The sequence below is a fragment of the Impatiens glandulifera genome, chromosome 7 (genome assembly GCF_907164915.1).
Source record: "Impatiens glandulifera chromosome 7, dImpGla2.1, whole genome shotgun sequence".
NCBI classification, from domain to species: Eukaryota; Viridiplantae; Streptophyta; class Magnoliopsida; order Ericales; family Balsaminaceae; genus Impatiens; species Impatiens glandulifera.
The window spans coordinates 41,358,472-41,375,600 of record NC_061868.1 but is presented as its reverse complement, the minus strand read 5'-3'; the positions used below and the strand labels follow the sequence as shown (position 1 = coordinate 41,375,600).

At 32.1% G+C, this 17,129-nt stretch overlaps 2 protein-coding genes and 1 long non-coding RNA gene across 3 annotated transcripts; 2 read left to right on the top strand and 1 right to left on the bottom strand.

Annotated features, from left to right (window-relative positions):
• Positions 1–3,870: 3,870 nt before the first annotated feature.
• On the bottom strand, positions 3,871–7,359 carry LOC124945865 (O-fucosyltransferase 9). Its single transcript, XM_047486380.1, has 10 exons — positions 6,595–7,359; positions 6,446–6,527; positions 6,292–6,359; positions 6,126–6,214; positions 5,730–5,927; positions 5,278–5,482; positions 5,026–5,193; positions 4,793–4,960; positions 4,511–4,701; positions 3,871–4,214 (listed from the first exon to the last, which is right to left on the bottom strand). Exons 1-10 carry the CDS (start codon positions 6,985–6,987, stop codon positions 4,046–4,048), a joined length of 1,731 nt encoding a protein of 576 aa, XP_047342336.1. The 5' UTR covers positions 6,988–7,359; the 3' UTR covers positions 3,871–4,045.
• A 2,406-nt stretch (positions 7,360–9,765) lies between these two features.
• Positions 9,766–12,868, top strand: LOC124909923 (putative wall-associated receptor kinase-like 16). Its single transcript, XM_047450551.1, has 4 exons — positions 9,766–10,176; positions 10,715–11,153; positions 11,249–11,422; positions 11,497–12,868. Exons 1-4 carry the CDS (start codon positions 9,766–9,768, stop codon positions 12,732–12,734), a joined length of 2,262 nt encoding a protein of 753 aa, XP_047306507.1. The 3' UTR covers positions 12,735–12,868.
• Positions 12,869–14,394: 1,526 nt separating this feature from the next.
• LOC124910828 lies at positions 14,395–15,740 on the top strand. The gene is made up of 3 exons (XR_007096463.1): positions 14,395–14,439; positions 15,045–15,299; positions 15,380–15,740. It is a non-coding gene; the product is annotated as an uncharacterized LOC124910828 (long non-coding RNA).
• The last annotated feature ends 1,389 nt before the right edge of the window (positions 15,741–17,129 follow it).

The following is a 17,129-nucleotide window of genomic DNA, read 5'->3' as shown; positions in this document are numbered from 1 at the left end:
ATACATACTACCTAGAAACAAAAACAAGAAAACATGGAACAAACTATTCAGCAATGACTACATTTAAGATACTCTTGGATTTTTGCTGAATTTTTCTATGAGATAGGTGAATGTGGGTCATAAAGCACCTAACTTTCTATAGTGGTGTTACAATTTTTAATTTAAAAACATAATAATAAAAAGTTATACGAACTTTAGATGAATGGATTTTGATTTGTTCGATATCGATGTCTTACCCATAATGTTATTATTTGTTGGAGAGCACAATCTCTTCTATAATGGGTTTATTTTTATTTATATGGATTAAGAATTTTTTACCTTGTAATTTACATGTAATGAAATTGCAATATTTTAAAATTTTGAATAATGGGTCATCTTGTAAATAACATTAGACCTAAATTGTTGATGTGGGACAGGTAGGCACTATGCTATTACAATGTGTGGACACCGGTGGAGTGTACGGATCGAACCATTTTCTTTCTCAATTATTTATTACTGTCTGTCTCATGACATGTCTAAAAATGAATGACATTAAACTATATATGGTTTCTTAGTCAACCCTAAATATCATTTAGACAATTTAATCTTTGGAGTGACAACCATAGCTCTATTGGCCACAAAACTATTGTTTGAATATTCTATAACACTTATGCGAATATAACGTATTGACAATAATATACCGTTAAAAATTTGACTTTGTGTGTAAGCTTCTTACGAAGACTAAGAATTTGTGACATGTTCGAACCGACACACCAAATTATTTACTTAGTTATAACAACTTATAGTTATAGACATGCTCATTAATTAATTTATTAGGTTTAGATCTAATTAGTACTAGTTCTTGCATGCTTTACATAAATTATGGATGGGTGATTAGTGGATAATTATGTACTCTTGAGGAAAATTTTGTTATTTACAATTACACCGAAAGTTAGAGAAAGTGAAAAGAAATTCCAGCTCTTTAATTATATAACTCATGATGATGAAGTTTCCAATTGTCTTTCTCTTCCCCGAAAATCAATCCCACTAGGATTTGTTTGTATATGTAATAATCCCACTAGGATTTGTTTGGTATATCTAATATCTTGATTGGTATAAATTAGGTTTACTAGTATTCTTCATTGCAATGACTATTTTATCCTAAAATTTAAGCTTTTAAGTTTTAGGTTTTGTTTCACGAGACATATATTCATCACTATGTTTTGTATTTTCTCCATATTTTTGAAGTACTTTAGCTATGTGTGCATAGCCGGCCCTAGTTTTGTGCTGCCCCACCCACGTAAAAGAAAATATGAATTTTTTTCCCTAAGCCTAGTTTAAAATTTTGAGATTTAACCCTATAATCAAATAGAAATTTCCAACCATTATTTTGAACCACCATATTATATAACATTTTATATTTTAAAAAAGTAATAATTTTAATTAATATCTTATTACTTTTTAGTAAATTGGCTCGGAGAGAGCTTGCTGAGCTTACCCATGTCCCAGGGCCAGCCTATATGTGTGTATGGTTTATTATGTAAAGGACAAATATTATTATTTATTTTTAAAATTTTTTTATGAATTGTATTTTTGTTAGGTTTATTGGTTTTGTGTTTGATTGATTAGTAATTTTGTTTTTGACTATAATCTATATATATATAATGATGCTTAATTTTTAAAGTGTCCGGATTGCCGGGTCGAGAGCTGTGGTTAATTTGGATATTTGAGTCGGATTGTGGGTTGACTCGCCTTTAAATTTAAAACGGTTTAAAATAAAATTAAAAATGCTAGAGGTATATTTCGAACTTGCAACCTAACAAAACAAGTACAACTCTTTAACCAACTAGGCTACAAAGACTTTTTATTTTAAATTCAACACCAAATTTGATAAACGCGGGACGTTTTAATATTAATATAAGTTCAACTTTCTAACTAACTAATCTATATATATATATATAATGATGCTTAATTTTTAAAGTGTCCGGATTGCCGGGTCGAGAGCTGTGGTTAATTTGGATATTTGAGTCGGATTGTGGGTTGACCCGCCTTTAAATTTAAAACGGTTTAAAATAAAATTAAAAATGCTAGAAGTATGTTTCGAACTTGCAACCTAACAAAACAAGTACAACTCTTTAACCAACTAGGCTACAAAGATTTTATATTTTAAATTCAACACCAAATTTGATAAACGCGGGACGTTTTAATATTAATATAAGTTCAACTTTTTAACTAACTAATCTATATATATATATAATGATGCTTAATTTTTAAAGTGTCCGGATTGCCGGGTCGAGAGCTGTGGTTAATTTGGATACTTGGGTCGGATTGTGGGTTGACCCGCCTTTAAATTTAAAACGGTTAAAAATAAAATTAAAAATGTTAGAGGTATGTTTCGAACTTGCAACCTAACAAAATAAATACAACTCTTTAAACAACTAGGTTACAAAGACTTTATATTTTAAATTCAACACCAAATTTGATAAACGCGAGACGTTTTAATATTAATATAAGTTCAACTTTTTAACTAACTAATCTCTCTATATATATAATGATGCTTAATTTTTAAAGTATCCGGATTGTCGGGTCGAGTGCTGTGGTTAATTTGGATATTTGAGTCGGATTGTGGGTTAACCCGCCTTTAAATTTAGAACGGTTAAAAATAAAATTAAAAATTCTAGATTTATATTATTAATCGTGCAAATGCACGGGCTAAATGCTAGTTTAATGAGTGTTTCTTTTATCTTATTTGGTTTGTTTACAATACTATGGACTGAAAAATGTACAAGTCTTATATCTATGTTTCTTTTAATCGTAAGTCTGTGTATAATTGACATATATATTTTTTTACACAAGCAAATTATTTCAGATACAAATATGAAATAATTTTTTATTTAAAAAAAATGTTTTGCTGCACTGCAAGGGTAGGTACTAAAGGTAGTATTGTATTTTTGAAAGTGGATGTTAGATATAGTGCTCATAAATAGTCTTACGTTTGAAGGGCGGTAATTGCTCTTGTTAGCTTTATAAATTAAAAGAAAAAAAAAAGTGATCATAAATTACTAATATTTAAATCAATGTCATTTGCTATTTATTACAACTCTATTAGACCATGCAAACAAAATTAGAATTATAATCTTTATAATAAAAATAAAATAATTACATATGATTAAGAAAATAATTTGAATCAAAATTATTAATAATTTTAAATCATAATGCTCCATAATTATTTATTTGAGATATTTCATAGAATTAAAAAAAATATTATTTAATGAAAAGATAGTTTTTAATGAGTTGAATTACTGGAATATTATATTATATTGAAATTTTATAAATAAATTAAATAAAATTTTGATTGTAAAATTGATTTAAATTATTAAAAATAAATATATTAAATTATTTTTATAAAAAATTTCAAATATATATATGCAATTTGAATTATTTAAATAATTCAAATTCAAAAACATATTTTTAATCTCTTTCTTCAGTCCCATAACACAATTAATTAAATAAAATACTAAAATACTATTTTATTTGAAATTATTATTTTTTATTTTATCATTATATATTAATACCTTTAACATTTTAATCAAAAATATTTTTATCTCATCAAAATTACCACAAATCATTATTTTCAAATAAACAAATTATAACCCCCAAATCCAAACAAATAAATACCAAGTTCTTAAAGATGTGTTTAAATAGTTATTTATCATCTCCATTATATATATATTATAAATTAATTAAATTAACGAAAAAAAGGACAATTAAGGTCATAAATAGGTCCCCAACATCATACATGTTAGTGATATTTCTTGTCTACAAGTCAATCATTGAATTTGATGCTATTATTGGTTTCTACTCTAATTTATTATTCCTTGACAACAAGAATCAAAGCATAATTAAAATATACGTGTATTTAATTTCCAATTTCAAATAAATCTTAATAAGTAATTAACATAACACATTACAAATCTAAGAGGAATATTACAATTGAAGAAAAAAAATTGAATTTTGACACTAAAAAAAGTTATAAAAAAATGATTTGAATTTTTGTTAAATATATTCATGTTTGTTTAGTTGCATTGTGACTTTTACTTTTACCCTCATTGTTTTTACACATACAATCTGGCATAGGAAATGTGTAAATAGAGCTGCTTGCCTTCCTTGACTCACTCCCTTTCATGTCATTGTGATGAAGCATTTCCCGAAGCTGTCGTTTCACATTCTCCCATCTGCAACTCGAAGAATAAAATTTATTGACAGTTTCTCATCCGGATATAGATGCGAAAAGCAGAATTGGAAATGTAGTACTAGTTTGATTGATATACGTTTTGACAATATTCAGTGTACTTGAATCGCTAACACTTAGTTTGTTCAGCTTATTCGCTTAACGCTCATGTATGTTTGATTTTATATATTCATTGTTGCTAAAATTACTTTAATAACTTATTACGCAATCATGGCGTATTTGAGAGTATAAGCTGAATCAAACTAGCCCGTAATCATTTTATGAAAGGAAGACACTAACCGGACATTAGGGTTATCGAATAGAAGCGCCAATTTCCTTTTATCGGGTTTGATAGTTTTGGCGTGGCCACCAAATAAGTAACGTCTATGGCCCATCAAGAAATGAGGAAAGTTACCGCCTTGAGTTGTGACAAATACTTCACTATGAAGGCAAACTGTATAATCAAGAGCTGCCAATCTAGATGAATAGCCCTGCATATTATCAAGAGATTTTAAATTTTATTTTCATTTAGGTGGTTTTAAGTTAATGAACCAACATTTAATTTGTGATTATTAGTAATACCCGGAAAGGAGCAAGTTCTTCGGGTGAAGCAAGGGAATCCTTTGTTTCTAAATAAGGAAACATCTGTTTGAGCGGCGCCATATACTTTTCCGCTTTATATATTTTGCCCGACGCTACATAAATAGAGGTGTTGTTATCAAACCCCATACCCCTAAGCATCATTCCCACCTGCCAAAAAAAATATATTAGGAGGAAATGAGAAATGGTCGAAATTTAATTAATTGATAAAGTACCTCTAATGGGGTTAATGGGCACTTTCCATCCATTCGAATCACACCAGGCCTTATTATTCGACCCCTCCTGCGAAATTTTCCTCGCCAGCTCCTTTCGCGAGCAATGTCCATTTCGCGTTTCTCTTCTTCCTCGCCGTCATATTCACAGCACGAAAATGCCACCATATCCTTTGTAAGAATTTTTTTTATTAAATTACATATAAAGAAATGTGTTTTTTGATATTTCGTAAAGAATGGATATGAAAATACTACCTCCTCAAAGCGGAGATGAACTGAAATATATTTGGCGCCACTTCTAGAACTGTTTTGGACCATCCTGTGGACCATCTTTGCAGCCAGTGTGCGTACAGGTTCTGAAAACCTAAGCGCCTGAAAATTGGTCAAGCACCGAAGCCCCTGTATGTATGGGGAAGCATCGTAAGTCAATCTGTTGGAGAAAGGTGCAATTCTCACAGCCCTGGAACCACAGTTTAAAGGAAACAGGCATAATCAGCATCTACTCATTTGTGATGCCATAATATAAGGCAATATTGTCTAATGTAAAAGTGACTAAAATATCATAAAAATTAAAGTAAAGGTATTTTGATCGATGATTTGAATAATGTGACTGAAGAAATGATTGTTGATTGGATGGTGGATTTTGGTTTTTACAAGACAAAGGAAATTAAACTGCGAGAAATTGAAATAAAGGCAAACATACATACCCAAGCTCCAATAGCCTTGGAAGAACCTTTTGGAGATAATATGCAGGACTTGACCAAGCTTTCAATCTCAAGTTCACAATGCTGCTAACATTATGGTTAAACGATTCCAACACATCTTCCGGGAGTTCCTTGACTATCTTCACGTGATTTTTTAGAGCATAGATGAAGAATTCCTCATCAAAAATATCCCCAAAGGTGCTGCACCAGTTTTAAAACAAGGATTTTTTTTATCAAATATCCTCAATCGAGAATCGATCTAACCAAGCCAAAACCAACAAGGAGTTTCATGTGATGTACATCCAAGAATGAACTGATTTTAAGTAACACTTATCAAATGGGCTTATTTCTTATAAACATTTAATCAAATTGAACGATTTAGTTAAAATTTGAAATTACCTGGAATCTCTCCATACACTGTTAAGATGAAACATTGGAATAACCAGAGTAGCATTAAGTAATCCTGCTACTGCAACTGCATCACATATCTGTACACAGTTTCAGGACAATGTCACTAATATTACCATTACCAAACAGGTTAATTAAAACTGAAAAAGGAACATACTGCTGATCGTTGTTGATTCAACCCTCCATTAGCTTCAACTATGAGAAACCCATTTGATTTCGGAAGTTCTATGAATCATCATCATCATTAAAACATTCATTTACATTGAAGTTAAACAAAACAAAACAAAACAAAACAGAAATAGAAATCAGACCTGCTTCATTGATAGTGGTACTAGTATTATTACTACAAGGCTTCCATCCCTGGTTTAGTTTTGGGTTCCATACATGCATCAACTGCATAAACCAATCAATGTTCTTAACAAAACAATGAGTTTTCAATTTGCAAAATGAAAAAACCTACCAAATTAGAAGAACTCCCATTATTATTCTCATTCTCCATGAATGGCCATAACTTCTCCAACACCTGCGGGCTTCTATAAACAGAACCAGGCGGAGAATTACCTCTTCCTCCAACCTTACCAACAACTACAATATCAAATCCAAAAGTACCCATATACAACAACATTCCAGATACATACAACAAAGGCGCAACTAAAAGCACTCCTCTTCTCCTATAAACAGCTGATACTGTATAAAAAATCAGCCGCTCAAGCAAACCATTCATCTTCAGACCTCCGCTTACTCCACCACCGGAGTTCTTGTTACGGCCATGGCGAAATCGAGGTGAGGACGGAGGTGAAGGTGTGGACTTCCCGCTACCACCGCCGCCGCCGAGACGGCTGTAGCCGTGCATGTCGACAATAGGCTACACTAGTAAAATGTACAACAACCCAGAATTGTGTAACCTAGAAAAAGAAATGTGGGTTGAATTGGGTTTAATGTCGAGATCTCCCAGTGGGTGATGCAGAAGAAGTGGATTGGAGGAACCCAGAGATTTTCCCCCAAATATGAACACAAAAGGGGATTTCAGAAGTGAACCCAGGACAAGAAAGTGAAGAAACAAAGACAGGTCGTGTAATGTTGGCTTGGTAGAGAGAAAGAGAGAAGGGGATTGAAGGGTGTTAAGGTTAGGGGAAGAGAAATTGAAAGAGAGAGTACAAGTCGGTCCAGTGGAGGAGAAGACAGACAGGGACGTATGAGGAGTGAAAACACACGCATTAATTGAAGGGGAACGCATGTGTTTGTGCAGAGAGAAGAAGGAGAAGAAGGTAAAGGTAGGAAATTTATTACACTCCATAATCAAGAAGTGTGTTATTTGTAAAGACACCTTCTTTTTCTCTATCAAGTCTCTACTTTTTTACTGTTAATTTGTTTCAGTCACGGGAAAGGCCAGCCATTGCCCACCTTAGCTGCTGGATGTCCATCTCAACGGCACCACCTAGCTTGTTTTGGAGGAATATAATCTTTGGCTTGGTTCGGATTGGAGTTATTGAAAAAACAAGAAAAAAATAATGATTCGTGATGATTTTGAGAAAATAATAATTAATTTTTAGTAAGAAAAGACTTAAAAATATTGATATATATGATTTAAATAAAAAATAATAATTTAAAATAAAAAATATTTTTAGTATATTCGTTAATGAAATGAGTGATGTAATTGTTGAGAAATGATTAATTTAAAAATTAATTTTGGATAAATTTTTTTAAAAAACTCTTCTTTCTAAATGTTAAGATTGTTAATTAAACAATTTTTAAATAAAAATTTTGAATAAAAAATATTTTATAACTGCAAATAATATATATATTTATAATAAAGATACTTAATTGTTATTTAAGGCTCCAATTTGAGTTGTTTTCACAAAATGAGGTTTTGAACTTTGATTTTGGTCATATAAGACTCGAATTATCAACATTTTAATTATTTATGATTTTTCTCAAATCGATAAAATGGGTATTATTTTTTTTTTTTGTATCATTTTGTTTTCTAATTAATTTGTTACGAATATTTTTTTTTAATTAAATATATTCTTTTCGAGATTTATCAATTCTAATTTGATAAAATTGGTTCCGGTGAATAAAAAATGATCTAAAAAATATTTTAAAATTTAAATATAGATAGATTTTATATTTAGTTTTCAAATAATTTTATAATGACATAACATTAACATTGTGGACGATCTGACAATTTGGATGTATTTGTGTTTTAAATTAAATATTTTTCTGAAAATTGTCAAATACGTTTGAATGTTAAGAAATAGGTATGGTGTGAAAATATATTAAAAAAAATGAAGAAAATTCTATTTAGTTTGTTAAAATGTGATAAATTAATTAAAAAAAATAAACTATTATGTTATAACAAGAAGACAAATTGGTTATAGCATTATGACGCAATTCAAATATTAAATCCTATTTAATAAAATTCATTTCAAATAATGCATAACTTAGTGGGCTTTACATACTTTTGCCTAAAAACGTTTGGGCTAGTGAAAATCATTTGATATCATCCATTTTCAATAACTAGTTTTTATGTTGAGTTATTTTAGATTTTTTTAAACCTCTAATTATAATAATAATAATAATTAATACATCCATTTTATTTTTTATACAGGTTTAAATTTCAAATACAAATAACATTATAATAATTTAACTAATTAAAACTCAGTTTTATTTTTACATCAAAAATTATTTTTTTTTTCCAAAAAAAACTCCAATTAACAACATAAAAAAAACTCAGAGAGAAGAAAGTTGCTTATGAGTGTACATTCTTTTGTTTATAGTTAAAGACCAAAAACAATTAGAACATTTTAAATGCCAAGTCGTTCATGTCAACTCACATGTTTATTGATATTTTGTTGATGCAGAATTATATTTTATGTTTATATATCTTAAATTATATTTTTTTTTTATCAATTTTTTATATAAATATATAATTAATAATTATATACATATATATTAATTATAAGAAATGATAATATTGTAATAATAGATATTGTGTTACTTGTTATTTAATTTCACACATGTATATAATGCAAGCACTTTTTTTTAATACTTAGACCATTATTTTATAGAGTCGAGCAAATTGTGAAAAATCACAAATAAACCTAATTATATTTCCAAGTCATTCATTATGAATAATAAAATAATTTACAATAATAATTTTCAAAACACACAAAATGGAACACTTTCCACAAAAGATACAAAATGTGTGTCAACAAATAATATGTGATAAATAAATTTTACCCGATTTTCAAGATAAAAAGTGGTAATGTCTGTATGAATAGACATAGAAAAAGGAACATTAAGTAGTTAAAAAACAATTGTATAAAGATGGTCATCAATCACCTATGTCTAATATCTTATTTTATTTAATAATCTAAATAATAGGTTAATTTTTTAATTGAGTAATTTTTTAACCAAAAAACATCAAAATCTTCTATCATTGAGGTTGATGATGTAACTACATAGGAAATTAATATCATGTGGAAATTAAGATTACAAAGACTTGACCTTTGACTTGGTAACATATTATTGATAATGATTTCCCCTTCACCATTAAATATAACCTCAAAAGAGTTATGAATCTCCATCTTCCTTACAAAGTTTGATAGCCTCTAAACTCATTCTGTCGACTATGAACATCTTGCACCTTAAAATGTTACTTATAATACTCGTCAGTATTAACTTCTTAGTGCCAATTCTCGCCCAAAACCAACCGGGATGCTTAGATCGGTGTGGAAATATTTCAATCCCATACCCATTTGGCGTGAGCAAAGGTTGCTTCATTGGTTCCTCATTCCTCGTGAAATGCAACAAAACCACTAATAAGCTTTTCCTAGGTAATATCGAAATCCTTGATATATCCATCCTCGGAGAGCTACGTATTCTATCTTGGATTGGACGCGATTGTTATAAAAATAAAATTTCTATTGATCGACAAAATCCACGACTAAGAGTCAGGAAGTTCTATGTCTCATCTCTTAAGAATAAGTTTGTAGCATTTGGCTGTGACACACATGCCGTGATTACGACATCATCTAATACGGTATGAAATTTTATTTTGCAAATTAAATTCAGTTGATTAGTACAATTAATTTTATTCACTCTTATGAATTTATCTCATCTAGCTAGGAGAATAAACTTACAAAAATCTAAAATAAATTAAATGTTGACTTGTTCAACTTAAATGGCCAATATATTCCATTGAAGTCAAGTATAGTCAGTCAACTATCAAGGAATTGAATATTCTCTAAAAAAAAAATCTATATCCATGTAAACTATGACAGAAGCAAGGTCACAAGTGTGAGACCTTAGACCATTTTGCCATTGTAGATGAAGTTTGTGTACATTTGTAGAATTTTCTTTTGCTTTCTAACCTTGAGATTTGTTTTGAATTGCAAAATAAGCCTGAAAAAATGAGTTATTAAACTCTACACTGAAGAGTTATATATGTACTGAACTTAATTATTTTTGAAACAAACTACTATCAACTCTAATATATGAACACTTTAACCATTTAAGTTATTCGTGATTGTTTTATTACATAAGTTGTACTTAAACGTCTTTTACTTGGGTTCTTATAGGGACAAAGGCACGATGCAACGGGTTGCATGTCCCTGTGTAACAACATAAGTGACATCACAGATGGGATTTGCTCGGGCATTGGGTGTTGTGAAGCTTCTATTCCCAAAAGGGTCAAAACCTTCAATATACAAGTCAGAAGTTACAACAATCACTCTTCTGTAGAGAGCTTTAATCCATGTAGCTATGGCTTTGTTGCTGAACAAGGAACTTACACTTTCTCTTCAAACGTCTTGGGGAATTCTTTCGCTCTCACAAATGTTACACACCCGATGATACTAGAATGGTCGATAGGAGACTCCAACTGCGATCAAGCCAAGATCAATGCCACAACTTATGCGTGCAAAGACAATACTAACTGCCAAGACTTCGATAATGGAAGTGGATACCAATGCAATTGTTCTATTGGCTACCAAGGAAACCCATATCTTGGTTGCACCGGTAATATATATATATATCATTGGTTTCAGAACAAGGCACTCAGAAATTAAGTAACAAATTGTAATCAACCTTTTATTTCTTCTTCCAACTTTCAGATATTGATGAGTGTGAGCTTTCAAGGCCATGCAACATGACATGCACAAATTTACCAGGTACATACAAGTGTAGTTGCCCTTATGGATATGAAGGTGATGGCGAGAAAAATCCAGGTTCATCGGGTTGTCGTCGTATTCCCAAAAACAAAGTTCCTTGGAGCAACATTGCACTTGGTAATTAGGGATATTAATTATTGACCTATTCAATTTGTTGTCATTAATTTAGTCTAACTAATAATAAAATGCAGGTGTTAGTATAAGCATATCATGTCTACTTCTTGGGGCATCATGGATATATTGGGCTTTCAGGAAAAGGAAAATCATCAAGCTAAAAGAGAAGTTCTTTGAACAAAACGGGGGCATTATGTTGCGTCAACAGCTCTTCAATCCAGAAGGGGAAGCACAAAATACTACTCGTCGTTCTTCCAACATCTTTGGGGAAGATGAACTCAAGAAGGCTACAAGTAACTACCACGAGAGTCGAATTCTCGGCCAGGGAGGCCAGGGAACCGTGTATAAAGGAGTATTGACTAATGACACTATAGTTGCAATCAAGAAATCCAAACAAGTTGACAAAACCCAAATCGATCAATTCATCAACGAAGTTATAATCATCACCCAAATCAATCATAGAAATGTGGTGAAGCTCATCGGTTGTTGTTTGGAGACAGAGGTTCCCATGCTAGTCTATGAATATGTTAGCAATGGAACTCTATACGACCATATCCAGCAAGGCGATCATAAAAGACCTTTGCTTTCGTGGACAAACCGTTTGAGGATTGCAACTGAAACAGCAGGTGCCCTGTCTTACTTACACGGAGCTGCTTCCATACCCATCATCCACAGAGACATTAAATCGACAAACATACTCTTAGATGAGAATTATACTGCAAAAGTGTCGGATTTTGGAGCTTCCCGTTTAATCCCCATGAATCAAACTCAATTGACAACATTGGTTCAAGGTACACTTGGATATTTAGATCCTGAATATTTTCATTCTAGTCAGTTAACCGAGAAGAGCGACGTGTATAGTTTTGGAGTGCTTTTGATTGAGTTGATGACAAGCAAGAAGGCACTAGACTATGAAAGGCCAGAGAAAGAGAGAAACTTGGCCAACTATTTTATCGCGTCCTTCAAAGAAGACTGTTGGCATGAAATTGTGGATCAAAAGATGATAGAGGAGTCTTCAGAATATAACCAACTGTATGAAGTTGCAAAGTTGGCTATACAATGTCTTAAGCTTCAAGGTGATGAGAGGCCAACTATGAAAGAAGTGGCAATGGAGTTAGAAGGTTTAAGAATCATTCAAAATCATTCATGGTCATGGAGGAATCATCATAACAATCAATACAATCCAGAAGAGGTTGAAGGTTTGTTAGTCCATGAGGTACCAGATCACAATTCCTACGAAGAAAGTAGTATCTATTCTGCAAATTATGATACCATGAGGAACCATGCCATAACACCATTGGAGGGTGGAAGATAAATCATCATCATCATCTATTCAAAAATAATATCAACCCATTCTTAATTTGGTAATGCATCATCTTTATAAAGTGTAATTCCTTTATTTTATCCTTTTTTTTGTATCATATTGGATTTCAATCAAAATTTTATGCATATATATATGTGAATTTATGGTTCCTAATGACCAAATGCATCATCTTTCAGATTCCATCTTTCTTTATGCAGCATTTGAAAAGACTACGTTTTGAAGGACAGAATCAACTGAAAAAAAATGGATAGGATTTGAAGGAATGTTAGGTTTCAGTTGAGAAAACTAATTAATGAAAGAAATTCACACACCTCTGCTACGATCAGTGGTTCTGTTCTCCGTCGACCTCCGCCACGTCTTCTTCCCCGATGACTCTTGCGGCTAGGGCTCAGGTTTGGGGATTCTTCTCAGTGTCTCGGCAAAGAAAAAAAAAATGTTAAGCTTCGGAAAAAGGGTTTAAAAATATATTAATTTTAAGAAAAATGATATGGAAAGATAATCCAAAAGACGCCCAGCTTCACGAAAGTTAAAAAAAAAAGTCACAGTGTAATAAAATAAAACAAACATATTTTTAAATTTTTTTAATCACTTCTTCTCCCTTTCATAGATTTCTCGCACTCTCTCCATTTTCGATTTATGAGATCGAAGGGCTCAGGAGATTCCGGGGAGATCAGCGTTCTTATCAATAGATAAGGCAAAAGAGAACTACATTCTCCAGGCCGCATCTGATAAAGAGAGTTCATTCCTTTGGGTACTTGACTACGCTATTCTTCGCATCGAAAATAATAATTTCTATTACATTTAATAGAATACGTTTTCTAAGAAGATGCAGCAAAGCAGACTTCCCCTTTGAATACAAGACAAGCAATACAGCAAGGAAAGTGAAATAGATACGATACTTTATGCCTTCAAATTGAGGGAAAAACTATACCTTTGAGAGAGGAACTACTACTTGTTACCGCCCCCCTTAACTAAAGGAGAGAAAGATGGGGGCAAGAGGAAAGTTATTACGTTCTGTGACTTCTGTTTTCTTCTTTCTTTTTCTTTATGCAACTTCGGACTTTAGCGATTTATTCTTCCTTCTTCCGTAATTTCGGATTTCGACGATTTCTTCTTTTTTCGAGCTTCGAAAATGGTAAATCCTAAAATTAATAACGAACAACAATGTTAGCGAACAAATAAAATCGTTTTACTTATATTTTTCAGGAGAATTAGTTTCCTTCAATTACATCCAAGTCTAACACTTACACAAAGTAAATCCCGAACATGATAATCCTATAGTTAGGGTTTTCCCGAATATGTCCATGTTCGAGAACTATTTAATATTTGGAAACTGTTTTTATTTCTGTTTTGGGTTTCTTTGAGGACATGATATAGTAATACTTACAGTAATCGAAATTCAAAAATTAAAAACTTAGACAATGAATCACAAGATTTGAGTTATGTCTAGAGAAGATGATACCTCCTTTCATAAATGGGGAAATTTGACGAAATGACCTTAAAATTGGTCTTAAATGTGCTGGTGACCTGCGCATAAATTATATTGCGCTGGTAACCACTTAAAAAAATTTGGACGAAATTGTCCCCGTTTCGAGACGCAACCGGATGCCCTGTAAAAAGTTCACAATGCCCTTGCTATTTAATATTTTTTTTCCAACGAAGACAATCTGGTGCACAAGGATGATGTTCGATACTAGTATGCTTCATTCTCCTTCTCTGGTTGTTTATTTTATTGTTTGAACACATTGTTAGGTTTAGGGTTTAGAGATTGATATACTGGTATAAATGTCTCTGTTGCGGCGAATTGCGGTTGCCTCTCGCAAATGTGGTTGCGTCTCGCGAATGAGATTGCGTCTCGCGAATGAGGTTGCGTTTCGCGAATTGAATCATGCAGCTTTCTCTAGTAAAACTTTGTATATTCTCTTCCAACTCAAATAAGTGACGTGTGTATCTCCTGAAATTGACAAACTAAGATATATAAATTAATTCCTCTTTGAACTGGCATTGTTGACAAGAGCTTATGACTTAAAAGCGTTAAGAAGTTGCTCATAATTGTATTACTATTAACATTTCTCTAATGCTTTAAGAAAACTTTTATTACTGTCACCTCATTATGTCACCTCATTATAGATTCCATTGTAGGGATAAAAAATGGTTAGGGAGCTGGAAAAGTCATTGTTATATCCTGAGAATTTCAACCGTGATGGGATTATCTAGTAATGATTAGAATGTCCAGAAAGTACATATAAAAATATAAAAATGATAGTACAATGCGATAATTAACTGGTGCCAATCCAACAGGAGCGGTTATCTTTGGATGAAGTATTTGAACAACTGAGAACATCACTAGCAAGACTTCTTCTGAAGAAGCTGAAGTTCGATTGAAGATATTTGGCCCTAACAAACTTGAAGAAAAGACAGTAAACATCCAGTCTCCCTTCTAGTTAAGCTTAAAAGTATGAGGACTGAGAGTTACAGGCATTTGAGTGTTAATATTTGCACTCAATATTGGAGGGGAATTGAAATGAACTCAACTACTGTGCTTGAATTGGATGTGTAAGTCACTACATGCATGTATAACTTCTTACTACTAGTAACTCATTGAAGCTTACGGTTGCGTCTCGCGAAATCTCTAGGGGGAGATTAGGGCTTCCAAGGGGTACTCTACCAAATGCTCAATGCATCAATTGAGGTTCTCATAATTGCTCAAGTCCACTTGAAGGCATATTCTCTCAACAATGGTGGCGTTGTCACACTCTTTTCCAAATTTGGTCTCTTCCGTCGTAGTTAACACCACTATGTAGTCTCTACTGCTCTTTATTAAGTTTTGAATGTTCAGTGATAAAGTTCAACAAAATAATCAAAAGAAGGTGGCTTATGTAGAAATTATAACTAGCTGGTCATTGCTCAATGGGTCTATTCTTCTTCTTAAGAATGTTGCCCATGGCTTTTTCAGTTTTCAAATGAACAAACATTTGTATTTCATTTGAGTTGTTACTTGTTAAGTTCTTCAATCATCAATATTATGAAACTGGTAAAAGTCCTGTCATCATTATATAAAACTTGTAAAGTTAAGCTAAACCCAAACCTGCATTCTTCTCCAATACTTAATACAAAGGGGCTTCAAAAACTTGCGAAAGCTATATACCAACAATGAGTCCTCTTTCCATTAAAAAAATAAAAGCTTGTCAAAAGGGGAAAGACTTACATGTATAAATATAAAAATACAGACAAATAGGATCAGGATCAACAACCTCTTTTCAAACAGAAAAAAAAACTTTTAAACTATAGTATGATTATGTGGATCGCAGCAGCTGTATCTTGTAAGAGACTTTCTGGCAATCTTCGTGCTTGACTTATAAATCTATAAAAGAATTCCGCACCTGCAAAAAAAAAAGGGGTAAAAAGATCATTCGCAAGACGCATTCGCAAAACGCAACCATCCGCGAAATGCAACCATTCGAGACGCAATCATTCGCGAGACGCAATCATTCGCGAGACACAACTGCGAGACGCAATCAATAATCGCAACCGCTCTGCAAGGCGAATCAACATGAGACAACACCGCATCCATCTTCATCAACAATGACCCCATCAATATCTGCATTCAATCAAGGCGAATCAATTAAACACAAAAATATTCAGCTATAAAGGAAACAAGGGTAAAATTAATCTGTTTGCCGTTCGAAGTTCTCCGTTCGCAGTTGTCTTCGCCATTCGCATGTGAATAGAAAAAGAGAAAGGCGATGAAGAGAGGAAGAGAAATGTGGCTGTTGTCTTAGGGTTTAAAGTAGAGAAGAGAAAGAATGAGAAGAAACAAATGAAAAAAATGAATATAATAGATGAGTTGCGAGACGTGCGTCTCGCAACGAGGACAATTTCGTTAAGAAAAATATATGTGGTCACCAGCGCAATATAATTTATGCGCTGGTCACCAGCGCATTTAAGGCTATTTTTAAGGTCATTCCGTCAAATTTCCCCATAAATGATAGTTTTATATAATGAATCACAAGATATTTAAGTCTTTTAAGTAAGTCAGATTCGTTTATTTCACAATTTCAGATGAGTCTTTTGGTAATTGATATGTTTATAAGTGATCATGTAATTGTAGGTTGCTTATTTATTTGGATAAGGTTGCAACCATGTTATTCATAGGTTGATTATTCATATGATTATTATTCATAGGTTGATTATTCATAAGTTGATTATTCATAAGTTGATAGTTTCATTGACTATTTAAAAATCTTTCAGAATATGACCATGTTCCGGGAATATTTTTCCTAAACATGGTCATATTCGGACTATTTATTCTCGAACATTGTAATGTTCAGGACCATTTTTTCTTTAGTTAATATCATTTTTCTTCTTTGATTTTATTTGCTAATA